The following is a 21,824-nucleotide window of genomic DNA, read 5'->3' on the forward strand; positions in this document are numbered from 1 at the left end:
ACGATGAATACCCGCAATTTGCTTTGACGTGGATGGAACTGGAGGGTATTATGCTGAGTGAAGTAAGTCAATCAGAGGAGGACAATCGTTATATGGTTTCACTCATACGGGGAATATAATAAATAGTGAAAAAGGGATTATAAGGGAAAGGAGAGAAGAGGAGTGGGAAATATCAGAGAGGGTGAGAGCACATGAGAGACTCCTAACTCTGGGAAATGAACAAGGGGTCATGGAAGGGGAGATGGGTGGAGGGATGGGGTGACTGGGTGACAGGCACTGAGGGAGGCACTTGATGGGATGAGCACTGGGTATTATACTTTATGTTGGCAAATCGAAGTCTGATTAAAAAAATATACATAAAAAATAAAATAAAATAAAAAATAAAATGGAGAGCAGGTTCGGCATGACAACTGTCCTCAGTTTATTTCATGTGGAATTTTACATTTCATTTAACTCATCCATTAATTAAATCAAGTGGCCATGCAACCCTGGGTTGAAACCTAATTCTACTTTTTATTGATTATGTGGCCTTAAGGGATGCTTAATTTCCTTTAGCTGTATTTCTTTTGCAAAACAGAAATAATACTTGCCTTTTTGCTGGAATGATTAGGAGATATTATAATACACTATATTACAGACAGTTATGCGGAGGTATTGAGCTTTGTATTCAGTATCACAAGTGAAAAAAAATTAAAAGAAAAAATTGTTTATGATTAAGTATGAAACAAATGAGAAACTCAACATCATTTTAAGAACAGTTCTAAACAATGCCAGCACAGTACTATAAAATAGGCTTTTAAATATTAAAACAAAACCACATTTAAGTGAAAGCACTTCCAAATTAGGATAAGGAAATCAAACACTTTAAGAGCAACAGAAACTATTAGTTTATTGGTAATGTATTACATGTAAAGAAATCATAAGCGAAAAAGTTAAGCATCAGTAAAAATAAACAAGTAAAATGCGACTGAAAACATTTCAGTATACACAAAACATTTTAGCATCTTCAATTATACAAATTCAGACTAAAAGCACCCCAATACTTCAACAAGTAATGAACTCTGTCAGCAGGTGGCTCTAGTGACACTGAAATAACCTAATATCAAATACTAGAGCAAAATACAGGTAAAAATGTACTGAATCTCAGAAATTTTAAGTCAAATGAGTCACAATATCCCAAATCCAACCTTTCTTTTTCAAATTAAGATAACCAAAGTCTATAATGATTCGGTGTTATATTTAAGGGCTCGCTAGTATGTTAGTGGCAGAACAAAACTGAAAATAGTTCTCTCTTTTTAGTATTACCAGGCAACAAATGAACATTTATTATGTTGCCAGGTATCGTATGAGGAGCCCTCCTCCAAAATAATTCACCTCTAACTTACATCACTTTTAGTAATTTGTCCACCTCAACCAAAAGTACTCATAATTCTATAAAAGCTCATTATAGTGATTTCTAACAGTACCAATGTAGTAATAGTAATTATTAAAAGGAATATACAATACTAGCAATCTTATTCCCAGTCTCTAATAGAGAAAAGTAGTTTGGCTTTTCTTTTTCAAAAAGGCTAGGAAAGATTAAATTTAACATTCCCCATTTATACATCTTCCCACTTTCCAGCTCCAAAAGGGTTTCCAAACTTTTTGCTTATTTATTTAACCAATTTAGGAATTCAAATTGTAGGAATGTCAGAGGTAGAAGAGGTAAAAAAGAAATAGAAGAGGTAAATTCTATTAGGATAAAAAAACATACAATTCTAATAAAGAGCTATTCTGCTCAACCTTCCTGTCTAATGATAATAGAGTCTAGGTTTTCTTTTACATCCATTATCCTGGAGCAAAGATCTGAGAAAACCTTTGTTATATGCAGTCATTTATTGTATTGAATTTACTACTGATAGAACTGAAGCTACTATATACATGAACCACGTCAAAAGAATTATGCTATATAAATCATTCTTTGTAACATTAGTAAAGGAGTTATATATAGTACAGAAAAGGCCTAAAATGAACACATTATTAAGTTCGGCCTCTGCCACTTTTCTGCTCTGTGACTTCAGTTTCCTTGCTTATAAATTAAGAATAGTAATATCTACCTCATAACTGTATCTTTCTCTTTCTTATTCAGAAAGATTCTTAGATTTCACTTTTGCAACTTTCATAACTACTTTATAGCCTAGGCTTCACTGTATTCTTCTTCTCTGAGGCCCCATCACTTTGTTATGTAGTCTAGAGCTTCTTTATTGAATACAGTCACCACTGGACATAAACTGAGCGCTTCAAATGTGATTAGTTTGAATTAAGAGGTTCTAAAAATATAAAATACGTATCAGATTTCAAATATTTTTAGTGTGGAGAAAAAGACATAAAATACCTCATTCATATTTTTATATTAATTACATATTAAAATGATAATACTCTGGATATACTCAGTTAAATAAAATACATAACTAAATTAATTTCACCTTTTTTCAAACCTTTTTAATATGGACACTAGAAAATTTACAAGTACACATGACTGTGTACTTTTTCTTACTGGACAGCTCTGATCTAGAGTTCTGACTTCCTAACTGATTATACCCCTTAAAAGTAGGGGTAAAAATTTATACTTTACCTTTGTAACCTGAGCCTCTAGTAAAACACTCTCCACACAGTTGATGCTTGTAAGTGATCCAAAATGTGCTCTCTTTTGGATTAATAGTTTTATCCTATGAAATTATGTTGAAAGCAAAAAATCTTCTTCTAGTATTAGCCTATATTTATAGACATGTAGTTAATAAAAAAAATTTACGGATGCAATTTCTAGGTAAGAAAAGCAGTCTCCTGATTATTCCAGTTATGGTCAGTTTGCGAATCAAGTTTTTAAAAACTATATTTACACTTAGCTCATTTTTCCCTTTAAATAAATTATTACCATTCCATTTTTTTTTTATTGTACTCAGGATCACATCAGGCACTAGTGAGAAAATTAGTCATATGTTAACCTGCACATTGTAATGGGTAGTTTTCAAATCTAAGGACAAACATAATGCAGGTAAAAACTTACTGCAAAGATCTAAGTAGTCAACAATTTTTAAGGTGTCTTAAGAGTCTTCCCTGTAGCATTTGGCTTCAACTCCAATTCTATTCACCAAGTAGAAATTGGTTTTTATCAATGCTATGTATAGTAAAAAGTGATTTTTAAATATAATATCTTCAGTTAAATTTGTGGAATGTTTATAACTCCTTTAAAAAAATACTTAAGCTAATGAAACAATTTTATTCTTATTAAAACAGATACACTTGAACAATAGTCTATCAATCTTCACTAGTCAGTTATTCATATTTTAAAATTATTCTTTTCAGTTCAAACATTTAGATAGAGAGCTAACTTCTGAAGGGAATAGAAAGAAGTAAAATACAAGATCCCTAACCTTGAAGGAAAGGAAAAGCCTAAGGTTTTCAAAACTTAGTGATGAGAAGAACACAAATATGTAATAAAGAAGCTGGACTTGGTGAGAATAATGAGTTTTATTTTAGAGACACAATAATTCAACAGCAAATGTTACCAAGTATGGAAATAATGGACTAGAGTTTAGCAAACCCATTCTTCACAGATCCTGAACTAGACATTCAACTTCAGTTTCCTGTCTATAAAATGCTACAGATAGACTAGATGAACAAGTAATCCAATAAATTCTCTTTTATAGCCTCAGAAATTAGTATAAATTTGGTCCAGTACACTAACACACTCAATAAACAATTACTGAGTATCTCCTAAATTTTAAAATAGTTTAATTAGTGATAGATTGTATTTTAGCTATACAATCTTTCTTTAAAAAACTAACGTATAATTAACATTATATAGCCACATGAATACAATAAAATGTAATTCTCTTAAAAACATTTCAGTTTGAAATAATTATGTAGCTTCACAGGAAATAAAGAAATAGGGAGGGAAGTCCCATACATCCTTCTCCCAGCATCCTACATTTTACACAACTTTTGATTATGTATTTGAAATAAAAAGCACTGTAATAGTCACATCAAAATTTCCTATAAAAACAACTCTAAAAACTTTGTTTCTGTGGGAAGCAAAAAAAAAAAATTACTTAAGTATCTTTTTAAGCTTCCAGAATTTATATTAAAAAAGGGAATTCAAAAGTTCGAAAATTAAACTACAAAAATTCTGATGGTTGTCCTACAATAAATATTGGCACGAGCTACACTTTCTGTGCCACCGAGTGGGGGAAGCTATGCCCACGTGACATATACCTGTATGTGGAATAGAAAAAAAAAAATTTCCTAAAACAGAAAGATAGTCATTCTTTAATTACCCATGAACTGATCATTTTCCCAAAATAAAAATGGCCATATTTGTACCCAAAAAAGATTTGAATCCATAATATAAATCATACTTACAAGTACTCTAACAAAATATATTTAATCAAAACAGAAAAAAAAGCTAGCTATCCCTGACATTGTCCTCTTTCACTGTATTATTCATTCTCTTTTAACTGTATAATAATGTCTTCCATTCTGTGAATTGCTTTTGAGTACAAATACTAGACATGCCAACAAAGCACAGATGTATCTCAAACCACATACTAGACAAACTCCTATTCAATATATAAATTTCAGAAATTGCATCTTGGGGCAGCCCGGGTGGCTCAGCAGTTTAGTGCCGCCTCCAGCCCAGGGCGTGATCCTGGTGATCCTGGAGACCTTGGATGGAGTCCTACGTCAGACTCCCTGCATGGAGCCTGCTTCTCCCTCTGCCTGTGTCTCTGCCTCTCTCTCTCTGTGTCTCTCATGAATAAATAAATAAAATATTTAAAAAAGAAGGAAAGAAAGAAATTGCATCTTGTACTAATTGCTTAAAACACTAATTCTGGGGGCAGCCTGGGTGGCTCAGTGGTTTAGTGCCACCTTCAGCCCAGGGCGTGATTCTAGAGACCCGGGATAGAGTCCCACATCGGGCTCCCTGCATGGAGCCTGCTTCTCCCTCTGCCTGTGTCTCTGCTTTTCTCTCTCCCTGTCTCTCATGAATAAATAGAATCTTAAAAAAAAAAAAAAAAAAAAAACCACTACTTTTTTATTTAAAAAGAACTGCAGAAGGTGATTATATTTAGGAAGCAAAGAATCTTTACCAATACATGCCTATAACTATTATGAGACATGGATTTGTATCTCCCAGATGCTTTACACTAAGAAAAACCAGTACTTGAGACTCATAACACTTTGTCTCCCAAGCACTACTTCCAAGATCTTTCCTCCTGATGGTATCCCTATTTGGGCAGAATAAGTGGCAAGCACCTGTTATATAGAGTGCCTTGTTAGAAATCTATCATTCTACCAAAAAAAAAACAAAAACAAAAAAAACCATATACAGCATGCAAAAAGCAATGGCTTTTAAAAACTGTATTACAAAAAAAATTAAAAAAATAAAAACTATTACAATAATCATAGTTAAATAAACTATAATATATTACTGAATTATTAAAGAGCATCTCTAGGTTTTTCCCAATGGTACACACAGAAGGGGTGAAACACTTCTAATCAGTTAAAATGCCAGCAAAAGAAGAATAAATAGCATTTTTATCCTCTCCATATTTCAGTTTAAGGCCTTAAAATAAATAAATTTCCTTTTTCAAACGTATATTCTAAAAAGATCAGCTTTCTGATCAATTAAAGTCCCATTAGACACAATATATCTATTTATTGAATCAGAGAACAAACATATACATCTTTCCATCCTACAGCTTACAATACTCCTGCTGGAATCCCTTGCAATTCCCAAGAACAATCAATCAATCTTCATAGCCAATAACCTAATGTTAAGGTGGTTGGTCATTCAGAAACAAAATATAGTGAAATCTATCTGTATAACTGCCTAAACCAAATAATCTAGGGGCAAAGAAAGAACCTTTCATTGAATCCATCAGAAATGGCTCTCATAAAAGCACAAGTTATCAAAATAATCAGCTAGCAGAAAATAGTATCTTTCTCTTATTTAAAATGGCTTGAATTTTTTCAACTCAACTTAAAACAAAACAAATTTCATGTTTAAATAGATCTTACAATATTTGTAAATATTCAAATGTAAAACAAATTACTTTTCTAATATAAACATGACAAATTTTACGATTCAAAAAAAAAAAACCCCAGTAATCTGTTATCTTGAATTTTTTTTTTTTTTTTTTTTTTGTAGGCTCACACCCAGCATGGAGGAGCCCAACACAGGGCCCAAACCTACACTCCCAAAATCGAGACCCAAACTGAGATCAAGAGTTGGATGTCAAACCAACTGAGCCACCCAGGCACCCCCATGATTCTTAAGGTTGACAATTAGCAGATGGTAAAGACAAAAGAATTAGAAAAAGATAAGGCATTTTGGCTCAAGAGGTATTTTAAAAAATAACTCAGTTAAGAGAAGTTTTGCCTTTGACCTTCTGATACTTTGTTTCAACAAGAATCTAAAATGAGAAAAACTATAACACAACCAAGAACCAAGCAGTTCTTGGTTGTGTTACAATAACTGTATAAAATATTTTGCCTTTCCTAACCAAAATACTTTTAATTTAAATACTTACTCTGAGCCTGCAGCCATTTCCAAGTATGATGTTTCTGCTGTATCAACCCCCAAAGGGATCACTATGCTCATGACGTTCGCCTCTGGTAAATTCGATTACTATGGAGTCCTATGCATTGGTATCCAAAACACTGGGGCATGCCAGCCACAGTGCTCATTGCAAACATCTAAGTGCATCCACAAACCCTGTTTAAAAAAAAAGGGAACAAAAAGTTAAAAATTATCTTCATATTCCTAACACAGTCACACTATAACAACAGTAAGTAAAATATATGAATGAAGCATTCTTCCTTAAAGTATCAATATAAAATGAAATTTGCTCAGGGAATCTCTACTTCATTTAATTTTTTCTTGAATTAAGTTACGGGATTCTGATTCTAAAAGTTTCTGAATCAAAATCTCCCTTTGGGAATGAATTTAAAATACCAAAAGAAAGATTAAAAAAAAAAAGAAAGAAAGAAAGATTAACTAAGGTATATTACTTAGTGAAGAACCAACGAATATTACTCATTCTGAAAGATTAAATGGAATTTCATACAGCACTAGTATCCAAAATAAATCTTCCAGAAAGTGATCAAAACTAACAAATATTGAGTACTTAGTATGGACTGAGCATCATATTAGCTTTTATATGGATGCTCTATTATCCTTACAACTCTGATAGGAATCTTTTATCATTGAGGATCACAAAAGCAAGAAAGGTTACAGAATTAACCACGGCAGCTTAGTTCAAAAATTAAAACCACGATTTGAACCAATTCCACTCTACTGATTATATACACACACACACACACACACACATATATGGAAGGCTATTTTATTTATAATAAAATCTGTTTTAAAGTGGTTGTCATTTTCCATACTATATAAAAATACATGTCTACTGAGGGACTTCTCAATTTCTTCAGTTTGTATTAACTAATTAGCTAAACTAATACACTTGAACTGTTTTTTAAACAAATTTACCAAGTAACAAAATATATTCAAGCTTCAATATCAATGCTTCTAATTCACTGTATAACACTTGCACATGATACTCTTTGTGAACTATCTACTCAAAATCTTTTCAGTAATAATATGGTATAACTTAGGAACAAAACAGGGAGATAATCCTATAAACAAGAAAAGAGCAACAGTCAAAATTGTTACCGCCATGTTATACCTGAAATACTGAAGAGCAGGGTTTCTTCAAATAGCCATTCTTGTATTTATCTTTAATTTTTACAAATAACCTTGAGAATACCTAATTCAGGTTAATTCCTATTTCACATATTGCAGATTGTAAGCTCATACCTGATCAGAGCACATACCAAAATAGAGAAATAAAGTGGTAAAAGTGGTTTGAATTCTTCAAGAAAACTAGCCTCTACTTTTAAATCATGTATAACTGATGGAGACCTACTAAATTATACGATATTATAATAAAAATATATGGCAACAGGCTTTTGCACCTAAAAATTAAAAACATAAGCACTGGCACCTTTTTCTATTCTTCGCCAGATGTGTGAACTAGGCAAGTTATTTAACCTACTAGGCAAGTTATTTAACCTAAGCCTCAGGTTCCTTATTTAAAAAGTGGGAATTTATCAAGTTTTCTGTGAAGAAACTGAAATAATAAATGTAAAGCATTTTTGTACACAGCATCACACATATTTAGCAATCAGTATATAGCAGTCACATAAGAAAAGCCCTCTTCATTTAAAATTAATCTTCTGGGCAGCCCGGGTGGCTCAGCGGTTTAGCACCGCCTTCAGCCCGGGGTGTGATCCTGGAGACCCGGGATAGAGTCCCATGTCGGGCTCCTTGCATGGAGCTTGCTTCTCCCTCTGCCTGTGTCTCTGCCTTTCTCTCTGTGTCTCTCATGAATAAATAAATAAATAATCTTTAAAAATAAAATAAAATTAATCTTCTATAATAGTTTTGGAAAATAATTACAGTTATGTTTTTACAGTTCCATCAAATTAAGATCATCTAAAAATAATTAAAGCTTTTCCCAAAAGGAAAAGCTACCCTACCTTCTTTCCTGCACCCCTGATATTAGAATTACTTCATAAAAGCCATCTTTATTAACCCACATAAAGCTATAAAATTGCTAATTGACAACATGCAAGCAATACAAAACTAAGTTTGTTCTTTTCAAATGTACATTATTGTGTATTTCTTTAAAATGCTGAAGACATGGACCTAACAACAGGTAACAGTTACAACTTAAAAAAAAAATTATCTTCTTTGTTGGGAGAATCTAATTGGTAGAAGTTTTCTCCAAAAAAAAAAAAAAAAAAGAAGTTTTCTTCAGCTCAGTTTGCCTTTACATTAGACTCATAAGTTGTCTTCCATCTTAGGTGTATGTTGTTAAACATTTAGTAGTGCATATTTTTTCTTTGTTTTGTTTTAACCAGAGGCAGAAACTAGAAAGCAGAAATTAAATCATTATGTATTCTTTTAGGTAACTGAGTATTTCCAACCTAAAAGAGTCTGCTTGAGTATGTATTTAACAGTGTGCTGCCTTTTTATATAAATATACAATCCTCAATAAACACCACATTTAAACTTTTAAAATAGCAGTGAAGAGCTTGCCATCAGCCTATTTCAGACAATGTCAGGTGTCTGTGTGATTACTGCCTGTCTCTCAAACCCTGCACAGTGCCTGCAGCATAACAGGCACTCTATAAGGGATTAGTGAATGAATTTGAGCATCTAAGATGAAACTGCAGCCCTAGCCTCATTAGCCAAATGAGTTGTCAACCTCTACAATTAAGTGCTGTAACAGCAACTACATGACACCTTCTCCACAAATGCATCACTCTAAAAAACACAGAAGCTCATCCCCAGGATAGATACACATCATCGCATATGATACAGAACCACAGACTGAATTTGATTCAACATGGAAGATCTCAGTAATTTATTCACAAAAGGTCAGAAGAGGGATGCCTGGGTGGCTCAGCAGTTGGGCGCCTGCCTTCTTCGGCTCAGGTCGTGAACCCAGGATCCAGGATTGAGTCTCACATCAGGCTCCCTGCGAGGAGGCTGCTTCTCCCTCTGCCTATGTCTCTGCCTCTCTCTCTCTCAGTCTGTGTCTCTCATGAATAAATAAATTAAAAAAAAAAAAAAAAAGGTCAGAAGGCAAGAGGTCCTATCTATTCAGACTATAAAATGGCAAATATTTCACCTTATTCATTAAAACCAAAAACTCTATAGCCAGAAAACTCATACTGTTCAAAAATGTAGTTAATACTTACTAAAACCATAAATTCATTAGGGTCAAATCATTGTGCCTTTAAAAAAAAAAAAAGGGAAAGCCAACGTAGTAATAAGCAGAAAAGGTATGAGCTTGTAATACAGGCAGAATTAGAGGAAAAATAATTCAACACAATCCAAACTATTACCACAAAGCTTTCACATCTTATATGTGATTCAAGAAACTGGTTATCCAAATGGCAGGTAAATATATACAAAATACATTGAGAATAAATGGCAGCCATTAAAGAAATAATATAAAAGGAAATACCATGAGATGTCTGGTAAATCTGAGGTCCAAGAAAGAATAAATGTCTTCACAAAACCTGCTATCCAGAATAGACCTAGAAACCAAGTGAACATAGGAGTATTGAGCTGTTTTTAAATGTCATAAAATTATAGGTCGTTCTAACATGGCACCTAAAACTAAAGGGACTCACATAAAGAGAGCAGCTAATTCTTAAAAATAAAAATTATTCACCTCTTTATACAAATGAATGTAATCACAGTAAAGACAACAATTAAAGCTAAATATCAAATCAAACAGAAAAGAAACTGGGAAAATACAGTATTAAAAACAGATTTAGCAAAGCAAAGGCAAAAATACCAAAACAAAAACAAAACCCTAAAGTAGGAAAAATAAGATAAAAGCTAGAAGAAAGGGCAGCCCAGTTGGCTCAGCGGTTTAGCGCCGCCTTCAGTCCAGGGCTTGATCCTGGAGACCCAGGATCGAATCCCACGTTGGGCTCCCTGCATGGAGCCTGCTTCTCCTCCTGCCTGTGTTCTCTGCCTCTCTCTCTCTCTCTATGTCTCTCGTGAATAAATAAATAAAATCTTCAAAAGAAAGTTTTCTTAAAAAAAAAAAAAAAAGGCTAGGAAAAGCAGGATGCCTGGGTGGCTTAGTGGTTGAGCGTCTGCCTTTGGCTGAGGCTGTGATCCCAGAGTTCCAGAATCAAATCCGCATCGTGCTCCCTTTGGGGAGCCTGCTTCTCCCTCTGCCGATGTCTCTGACTCTCTCTCTGTCTCCCATGAATAAATACATTAAATCTTAAAATAAAAATAAAAAGCTAGGAAAAGCAATTACCAAACAGTCTAACAGAAAAACTGGAAGGCTGAGGCTGCTTTTAAGACCTTGTCCAGAGGGATCCCTGGGTGGCGCCGCGGTTTGGCGCCTGCCTTTGGCCCAGGGCGCGATCCTGGAGACCCGGGATAGAGTCCCATGTCGGGCTCCTTGCATGGAGCTTGCTTCTCCCTCTGCCTGTGTCTCTGCCTTTCTCTCTGTGTCTCTCATGAATAAATAAATAAATAATCTTTAAAAATAAAATAAAATTAATCTTCTATAATAGTTTTGGAAAATAATTACAGTTATGTTTTTACAGTTCCATCAAATTAAGATCATCTAAAAATAATTAAAGCTTTTCCCAAAAGGAAAAGCTACCCTACCTTCTTTCCTGCACCCCTGATATTAGAATTACTTCATAAAAGCCATCTTTATTAACCCACATAAAGCTATAAAATTGCTAATTGACAACATGCAAGCAATACAAAACTAAGTTTGTTCTTTTCAAATGTACATTATTGTGTATTTCTTTAAAATGCTGAAGACATGGACCTAACAACAGGTAACAGTTACAACTTAAAAAAAAAATTATCTTCTTTGTTGGGAGAATCTAATTGGTAGAAGTTTTCTCCAAAAAAAAAAAAAAAAAGAAGTTTTCTTCAGCTCAGTTTGCCTTTACATTAGACTCATAAGTTGTCTTCCATCTTAGGTGTATGTTGTTAAACATTTAGTAGTGCATATTTTTTCTTTGTTTTGTTTTAACCAGAGGCAGAAACTAGAAAGCAGAAATTAAATCATTATGTATTCTTTTAGGTAACTGAGTATTTCCAACCTAAAAGAGTCTGCTTGAGTATGTATTTAACAGTGTGCTGCCTTTTTATATAAATATACAATCCTCAATAAACACCACATTTAAACTTTTAAAATAGCAGTGAAGAGCTTGCCATCAGCCTATTTCAGACAATGTCAGGTGTCTGTGTGATTACTGCCTGTCTCTCAAACCCTGCACAGTGCCTGCAGCATAACAGGCACTCTATAAGGGATTAGTGAATGAATTTGAGCATCTAAGATGAAACTGCAGCCCTAGCCTCATTAGCCAAATGAGTTGTCAACCTCTACAATTAAGTGCTGTAACAGCAACTACATGACACCTTCTCCACAAATGCATCACTCTAAAAAACACAGAAGCTCATCCCCAGGATAGATACACATCATCGCATATGATACAGAACCACAGACTGAATTTGATTCAACATGGAAGATCTCAGTAATTTATTCACAAAAGGTCAGAAGAGGGATGCCTGGGTGGCTCAGCAGTTGGGCGCCTGCCTTCTTCGGCTCAGGTCGTGAACCCAGGATCCAGGATTGAGTCTCACATCAGGCTCCCTGCGAGGAGGCTGCTTCTCCCTCTGCCTATGTCTCTGCCTCTCTCTCTCTCAGTCTGTGTCTCTCATGAATAAATAAATTAAAAAAAAAAAAAAAAGGTCAGAAGGCAAGAGGTCCTATCTATTCAGACTATAAAATGGCAAATATTTCACCTTATTCATTAAAACCAAAAACTCTATAGCCAGAAAACTCATACTGTTCAAAAATGTAGTTAATACTTACTAAAACCATAAATTCATTAGGGTCAAATCATTGTGCCTTTAAAAAAAAAAAAGGGAAAGCCAACGTAGTAATAAGCAGAAAAGGTATGAGCTTGTAATACAGGCAGAATTAGAGGAAAAATAATTCAACACAATCCAAACTATTACCACAAAGCTTTCACATCTTATATGTGATTCAAGAAACTGGTTATCCAAATGGCAGGTAAATATATACAAAATACATTGAGAATAAATGGCAGCCATTAAAGAAATAATATAAAAGGAAATACCATGAGATGTCTGGTAAATCTGAGGTCCAAGAAAGAATAAATGTCTTCACAAAACCTGCTATCCAGAATAGACCTAGAAACCAAGTGAACATAGGAGTATTGAGCTGTTTTTAAATGTCATAAAATTATAGGTCGTTCTAACATGGCACCTAAAACTAAAGGGACTCACATAAAGAGAGCAGCTAATTCTTAAAAATAAAAATTATTCACCTCTTTATACAAATGAATGTAATCACAGTAAAGACAACAATTAAAGCTAAATATCAAATCAAACAGAAAAGAAACTGGGAAAATACAGTATTAAAAACAGATTTAGCAAAGCAAAGGCAAAAATACCAAAACAAAAACAAAACCCTAAAGTAGGAAAAATAAGATAAAAGCTAGAAGAAAGGGCAGCCCAGTTGGCTCAGCGGTTTAGCGCCGCCTTCAGTCCAGGGCTTGATCCTGGAGACCCAGGATCGAATCCCACGTTGGGCTCCCTGCATGGAGCCTGCTTCTCCTCCTGCCTGTGTTCTCTGCCTCTCTCTCTCTCTCTATGTCTCTCGTGAATAAATAAATAAAATCTTCAAAAGAAAGTTTTCTTAAAAAAAAAAAAAAAGGCTAGGAAAAGCAGGATGCCTGGGTGGCTTAGTGGTTGAGCGTCTGCCTTTGGCTGAGGCTGTGATCCCAGAGTTCCAGAATCAAATCCGCATCGTGCTCCCTTTGGGGAGCCTGCTTCTCCCTCTGCCGATGTCTCTGACTCTCTCTCTGTCTCCCATGAATAAATACATTAAATCTTAAAATAAAAATAAAAAGCTAGGAAAAGCAATTACCAAACAGTCTAACAGAAAAACTGGAAGGCTGAGGCGGCTTTTAAGACCTTGTCCAGAGGGATCCCTGGGTGGCGCCGCGGTTTGGCGCCTGCCTTTGGCCCAGGGCGCGATCCTGGAGACCCGGGATCGAATCCCACATCGGGCTCCCGGTGCATGGAGCCTGCTTCTCCCTCTGCCTGTGTCTCTGCCTCTCTCTCTCTCTCTGTGACTATCATAAATAAATAAAAAATTAAAAAAAAAAAAGACCTTGTCCAGAAAACAAAAACTACTGCTGAAAAGATAAATATTGTACACCCAAAAAGCAGAAGGAAGTATGAGGAATTTTTTTTCTAAAATTACAAAAAAAAAGTTCTCAATCTAATATAATCTCTTTGAAGAGTCATTTATTATCTTTCTGCCCTTTATAAGTACCTTATACAGAGCTCTTAATACTAAAATTAAATCAATGTTTATGTTTTGGATATGTATCACTGATAAGCTGGTGAATTTTTGGCTAAACTACTAATGGAAATGAAATAAAGAAATTTGAAAGAAATTGTGAGGGATCACATACCTAAGAGAAATTAAACTGCCCTATAAATTTAAGATTTCTTTACTCTGTAGCAGTTGAGTAAGATACAATTAAAAAAAAAATACAGGCTGATCAAGATCTATTACCAAGTTATTACCTATGAAACTTTGGACAAGACATTTCACTACTCTGGGCTTCCACAATAAATGGAGGTAGGTTAGCTTGACGATCTTAACAGTTTAAACCTTATAATCAAAAGTATATTAACAGATTATTCTTGAAAAAACAGAATAAATATCAAATTGCAAAAAGCAACATAAAATAACTTTGACAACAGAATGAATTATTTCTCCAACTAGGTTAATATTAGTATCAGATAGTGCTCTATAAGCACTTACCTGATACTCAAATCTCCCCACAGGTTAAAACAGCAGTAACAAATACTGAGCGCTTAAAATACTTAATCCTCACAATGAATTTATGGTTTAAGTACATTTATTATCCCCATTTTATAGACAATGTAGAGATTAAACTTGTTTCAAGTTCCATAGCTAATAAATAGCAGAATCAAGACCCTAGCAGTCTGATTCCAGAACCTACATATTAGTTTGCCTGAAATTAAAATTTGCTACATGATTGGTAAAATAAATGACCTAGAATTTACAGAAAGGAGGAAAAAAATTAACAATTGCCTCTCTCAAAAAGAAGAGAGATTAAACAAACACCTGAAGTGAAAGGAACCATATTCCAAATTTGAGATTACTAGTCTGCAGAAGTATAACTCAAATTCTCATACAAAACTACTTAAGCAAAGACCACCTATCTAACCAGTTAAATTTTAACTTGAGTCTCCCTTTAATAACTACTCTGTTCCTAGAAACAAAGAATTTCACCAACCTACAATATTTTTATAGCAAATAAAATCTCTATTTAGGAAAATCATTGTTTATAGTCAGGGTTAATGTTGGTGGACCTACTTGAAAAATGAAAACCTACATATAAAATTCAACGTTCAGGATATCTGTGTGGCTCAGTAGTTGAGAATCTGCCTTTGGCTCAGGTTGTGATCCTGTGGTCCTGGAATCGAGTCCCACATCAGGCTCCGGCATAGCCTACTTCTCCCTCTGCCAATGTCTCTGTCTCTCACTCATAAGTAAATAAATAATAAAAATCTTTAAAAAGAATAAAATTCAATATTCAAAAAGTATATTTTCCGGTTCTTAACAGTTTCAGTTTCACTGTATCATAGTACAATTTCAATCATTACTACTAAACTCAATATCAAAGTAGCAATGCCTCAGCTTTCACAGCCTGCCACTTAATAATGGTTACTTTAAAAAAAAAAAAGAAAAAAAAAATAATAATGGTTACTTTAAGCCCTAGCTCCTTATCTGTCAAGAGGAACAATCACAGAACATATTTCCGAATTGTTTCAAAAACTGTGTGTGGCACTCAGTGTTAGCTATGCTGATCAGATAAAATTTCTGGGAATTAAATATTTAGTAAAAGTCCTTAAAAGATGAGCACTAGAGAGATGCCTGGGTAGCTCAGCGGTTGTCGTCTGCCTTTGGTTCAGGGCGTGACCCCAGACCAGAGTCCAGGGATGGGATCGAGTCCAGCATCGGGCTCTCTGCATGGAGCCTGCTTCTCCTCTCAATTCCTATGTCTCTGCCTGTCTGTCTCTCTCATGAATAAATAAATAAAATCTTAAAAAAAAAAAAAATGAGTACTAGAGGGCACCTGGATGGCTCAGCAGTTAAGAGTCTGCCTTTGGCTCAGGTCAAGATTCTGGGGTCCTGGAATTGAGCCCCACACTGGGCTCCCACAGGGAGCCTACTTCTCCCTCTGCCTATGTCTCTGCCTCTCTCTGTCTCTCTCATGAGTAAATATATAAAATCTAAAAAAATAAAAATTAAAAAATTAAAAAAGATAAGTACTAGAGAATAATTCTCAATTATTACACTTGTAAAAGTCATGTAAACTATTAAGAATTTCTGACCAGGGCGCCTGGCTGGCTCAGTCAGAAGAATGTGTGACACTCGATCTCAGGATCGTGGATTTGAGCCCCATGCTGGGTATAGAGATTACTAACAAAATAAATAAACTTTTTAAAAAAAGGTATTAAAGTATCAAGAAGAATAACTTTTAAAGATAAAGAAACCGGGATCCCTGGGTGGCTCAGCGGTTTAGTGCCTGCCTTCAGCCCAGAGCATGATCCTGGAGTCCCAGGATCGAGTCCCGCATCGGGCTCCCTGCATGGAGCCTGCTTCTCCCTCTGCCTGTGTCTCTGCCCCCCCTCCCCCGTGTCTCTCATGAATAAACAAATAAAATGTTTTTTTTTTTTAAATAAAGATAAAGAAACCTTTGAAGACAAAGAGTGAGCCATAATGTAAACTATAAGCACTTTGGTTTATAATGATGTTTCAAAGCTGGTTCATCGAATGTAACATATGTACCATAATAATGAGGAACACTGATGAAGAAGGCTGTGCTTGTGTGGGGAGGAGGCAGGTGGGAAATCTACACTTTCCTCTCAGTTCTGAAGTGAACCTAAACTTGTTCTAAAAGATGAAATCCATTAATTAAAAAAAAATACATGTATAAACACTATATAGTAAACTATTTGTCTGGCATTATATAATGAGGTACCATTTTTTCTACCAGGGTTTTGGGAAAACTTCTAAACACCAGTTCAGCAACCAGCTAAAGTACTTGTACATTCCTCCTTTCCCATCCCAAAGCGTCTAAAAGTTAAAATAATTAATTTCAATACCATCAGGTTTTTTTTTTTTAAGATTTTATTTATTTGAGAGAGAGCGAGAGATCATGCACACAAGCAGGGGAGAGGCAGAAGCAGACTCCCCACTGAGCAGGGAGTCTGATGTAGGATCGATCCCATGACCATGAATGACCTGAGCCAAAGGCAGATGCTTAACCGACTGAGCCACTCAGGTGCCCCAATATTATCAGTTTTTTAATGCACCATGCTATTACTTTTTAATAGTATTTGTCATCTCCCCAAAGTGTTTGAGATCACTAAACAACAGTGTAAAGTCTAGTAAAACGTGGCTTTTTAAAATAGCAATTGAGGGGCAGCCTGGGTGGCTCAGCGGTTTAGCGCCACCTTTGGCCCAGGGCCTGATCCTAGAGACACGAGATCGAGTCCCACGTAGGGCTCCCTGCAAGGAGCCTGCTTCTCCCTCTGCCTGTGTCTCTGCCTCTCTCTCTCTCTCTCTCTGTGTCTCTCATGAATAAATAAAAATAAAATCTTAAAAAAATAAAATAAAATAGCAATTCAGTGATTGTCAACAGAGTTGACAGGTTAGAGTCTCTGGGTACAGATGTACAATTTGTTTCCTATACACACAAAACTGGTCTTAGGATGAGTTTAGTCTTTACTCATACCTGAGAATAACAAAAGCTATTTCCTTCTAAAGCAGTTACCTATTGCCACTTTCTACTTGCCATATGGCCCATGACTACATATCTTAGAATTTACTGCTCAATATACAAGTGCAGAAGAAAAAGATTCTTCAAACTTAATTCCACATACTTCATGGGTTCTACAACTCTCTTCTGTTTAAAAAAAAAAATGCTATCTATATTAGTAATTAAACTGTGCTCCCTACATCAATAATTTTTAAACTGTGCTCCCAGTAGTCCTCATGGAGTTGGGGACCAAGATATTAGGAGAAAACAGGATCAGGGACATTAACAAACAAAATCAGAGACAACATGTTCTGCAGATTTAAAAGAAAAAGTCTGAAGCTGCATGTCCTATGTGGTAGCTTCCAAATGGGAAAATGACATTAAATGGAACACTGCTTAGCAAAATAAAGGAACTATTGATACATGCAACAACTTGGATAAATATCAAGGAAATTATGTTGAGTGCAATAGAAGAGCCAATCCCCAAAAGATCATATACCATATAATTCCATTTACATAAGAGTCTTTTTTTTTTAAGTATATCTTTGCTTCTCAGCTTTTTTTTTTTTTAATTTTTATTTATTTATGTATTATAGTCACACACACACACACAGAGAGAGGCAGAGACACAGGCAGAGGGAGAAGCAGGCTCCATGCACCGGGAGCCCGATGTGGGATTCGATCCCGGGTCTCTAGGATCGCGCCCTGGGCCAAAGGCAGGCGCTAAACCGCTGCGCCACCCAGGGATCCCTACATAAGAGTCTTGAATGACATATTATAGAAACAGAGAACAGATTAGTGTGGTTCTAAGAGAGCAACACTAGGGATTCTTGTGGAGATGGAACTGTTCTGTATCTTAACTGTGGTAGTGGATACAGGAATCTACCTAAGTGATAAAAATGCAGAGAACTAAACTTGGAGAAATCTGAAAAAAGGGGGCAGATTTTAGTATCAATATTCTGGTTGTGACATTGTACTACAGTTTTGCAAAACGTTACCATTGAGGGAAACTGGGTAAAGGAAAAACATTTTCTCTGTATTATTTCTTACAAATGCATGTAAATCTACATTAAAATTTAATTTTAAAAGATGACATTAAAATCGAGGCCTTCAAACCTTTGAGTAGGATAGAAAATTTCTTATGAATGAACTTTAACACTGAAATCTAAGCATGTATTTTGATTCCAGGATGAAAATAGCCTGAATCCCCCTATGCTTTTCCCAAAGATAGCTAATGTCACCTTGAAGTACTATGTTAAGGAGGCCACAGCCAAATACAATGGGAGAAGGCCTCAAGCAATCAGTAATGTCTGCTAACAGGTACGGTAGGCATTTGTACCTCATATTTGCTATGCCTGTGGTTAAAGAGGATGGCAGGGGAATGTTCCTGCCTGTACATCATCCCACCTACCAGTTAGGTTCCATGAAAAGCCTAGAGCTTCCTGGAGAATAGTTCCAAAATCACTTGCCAGAGGAAAATACTTACTGACTCAACATGTGACATTAAAAACTTATTTCACTGGTAAACTCTACCTGACCAAAGCAGAAAAGAAAAAAATAAGCTTCCAAAAAAGTAGTGTTAGAGTCTACTGTAATTAAAAATCAAACAAAAACAATAAAAAACCTGCATTCATCTTTTAGTCAATCTATTAGACTGGTTCATTCTGGCTTTTTCAGCCTTTAAATAAGTATTCCACCAAGTAAGGGCATAATTTTTGACAGAAACAATTAAAATTGATAATAATTTTATTCTCTCATTGTTCATTCTAGTCTCACATAAAACAATATCCTCTCCAGGATTAACTGAGTATTCCTTCAACCACTATTTTCATCATTTCTTTCAGATTGGAGATCTTGTGTCTTACTTCCCTATTTAAAAACAATGTGTATCAAATCTAATTAACAGGATTTAAATAAATCTTTCAGATTCTACTGTCTATATTTTATTATCTCAGACCTGGGCTGAGTAATTTTCTAAGTGGTCTCTTTCCCTATTCTAACTTGACCTTTAAACCAGTGATCCTCAAACATAAATCCACAAACTGCTACTTTTCATATACTTGGGGCTGGGAGTTGAAAATGATGGATTGCTAGGCTTCACTCCCAGAGATTCTGATTTAGTAGGTCTAGGATGTGCCCTGGATGTCGTATTTCTTAAAAAAGCACTTCCTCTAGCCTTTATTTTATAACAGTTGCTTAGACAGTGAACAGGTATACTTCAAAGTCCACTAGTATCCTAATTTTGCCCTCTTCAAAAAAGCACAGTAGCTTACAGCAATTACAGTTAAGTTCCTAATCTTGACATTAACAAGTTACCCTGTTCCATGCTAAATCCTCTGATTATGCCAGTCTTTTTGCTATTGTTGGCATATCTCTGCTCATTCCCCTTCAAATTTTCTTTATTAAGATTTTATTTATTTATTTTGGGGAGAAAGAGAGAGAGAGAGAGAGAGAGAGAGAGAGCACACACACATAGGGGAAAGCAGCAGAGGGAGAGGAAAAGCAGGCTCTCCGCTGAGCAAGAAGCCTGATACGGGGCTCCATCCCAGGACCCTGGGATCATGAGCTTAGGGAAAGGCAGACAACCAACTGAGCCACTCAGGTGCCCCTCCTTCAAATTTTCTAAAGTAATATTCCTTTACATATATCCATCCCACCCAACAAAAATCTTATTAAACCTTCAAGGATCATTAAAGTACTATGCTTTCTTGGAAGCCTTCTCAACTTCTCAACGTAAACTTTTTTTCTATATAACTAGCTTTGAGGTCTTTAAGCAGATCAACCTCCTGAGGGCAGTACTCTCAACTATAAACAAAACTTTGGCCAGGTTACCTAAAAAACTATCCCAGCTATAAAGCCTGTTTCACATTAATTTCTTAACTTCCAAAGAATGTATTATATATTTTTAAGCGACTAGCTTACATTTTGACCCATTATTTTGAATTAGCTATTAGATGCTAAGCTTCCGGGCAGCTCGGGTGGCTCAGCGGTTTAGTGCCACCTTCAGCCCAGGATGTAGACCTGGAGACCTGGGATCGAGTCCCATGTCGGGTTCCATGCATGGAGCCTGCTTCTCCCTCTGCCTGTGTCTCTGCCTCTTTGTGTCTCTCATGAATAAATAAATAAAATCTTAAAAAAAAAAATAGATGCTTAGCTTCCAAAACTGGATCATCTACTTTAGCCTATACCAAGAACTGAGATATTTATGTTTTATCTATCAATGCCTAAAATGGTTTAGGTTTAGATACTACCTAAATTAGTCTTGACTAAATCACATTTTTCCTTAGCCTAACACATTCAATGCCCACCTCCCCCTTTAGATGAACAGAAATAAATCTTAAAATACCTGCCACAGAAGAACATCACTGATTTCCTTTTGGAACTTTTTTGGTTCTTTATAATTTTTTCTTTCACTTATCACATTTTTTAAAGATTTTATTTATTTAGTCATGAAAGACACACAGAGAGACAGAGACTCAGGCAGAGGGAGAAGCAGGCTCCATGCAGGGAGCCCGATGTGGGACTTGATCCTGGGACTGTGGGATCACGCAGGCACTCAACCGCTGAGCCACCCAGGCATCCCGTCTCTTACTACTTATAAAATGTGGTGTCTCTCAAAGCTCAATCCTCTCCATTATTAGTCTCCAACAACCTTGGATTTCACCATTCATTCCAGTTTGATTTCCAATTCCTAACCATCTACAGGACATGTATCTACTCAAGTATCTCCCATCCCTGCAAAAATCAAATGTTCAAACTGAATCTCTTCCATATACTTTCCATTCATTTTTGTTAGTACCCCACCCTCCCAGTTCTCTATTTAATCCTTGTTTTCCAGCCCTCTATTACATTTGCTCACCTAGCCTTTTGTGCCTCCCCAGTGTTTCAGATTCCTTCTAAGTTTCCAAGCCCCGCCCCAACATCTTCGTCATCTGAGTAATTTCCAATAATCATTAACACTTCCAGTTTGTCACCATTCGTCCAAACAATGGACAAAATCTTGCATGTTTTTCAGCACTTCTTCCCCAGCTTATAGGGCAACTATTCTAGTAATCAAAAATGTAAAAAAAACAAAAACAAAAACTCATATTTATCTATTTAATGTATTTACTGAGCATATACTATGTTCTGGATACTGCTATATGTGCTAGAGAATGAGCAGTAAACAAAATTAGGTTGCCCTTAAGGCCCTTTTAATGAGCTAGGGCAATCTAACATAAATCAAAGGTATCTCAGAGTAGCTTTAAGTAATTGCCTTTGATAATGATTTGTATATTCTCATTACTTAGCCAAAAATTAGTACTTTATAAGGATCAATAGAGAGC

General features: G+C 35.5%; 1 protein-coding gene across 1 annotated transcript in view; it reads right to left on the minus strand.

The window, feature by feature from the left end:
* The window catches only part of KMT2E (lysine methyltransferase 2E (inactive)), a 96,794-nt gene that overhangs the window by 60,833 nt on the left and 14,137 nt on the right, over positions 1-21,824 (minus strand). Inside the window, exons 2-3 of the mRNA XM_041722314.1 lie at positions 12,748-12,820; positions 6,573-6,757 (exon numbers count right to left, since the gene is read on the minus strand). Coding sequence (XP_041578248.1) covers positions 6,573-6,643 — 71 coding nt within the window. The 5' untranslated portion in view covers positions 6,644-6,757; positions 12,748-12,820. The remainder of the gene's footprint in view (positions 1-6,572; positions 6,758-12,747; positions 12,821-21,824) is intronic.

The sequence above is a fragment of the Vulpes lagopus genome, chromosome 11, assembly GCF_018345385.1.
Source record: "Vulpes lagopus strain Blue_001 chromosome 11, ASM1834538v1, whole genome shotgun sequence".
NCBI lineage: Eukaryota > Metazoa > Chordata > Mammalia > Carnivora > Canidae > Vulpes > Vulpes lagopus.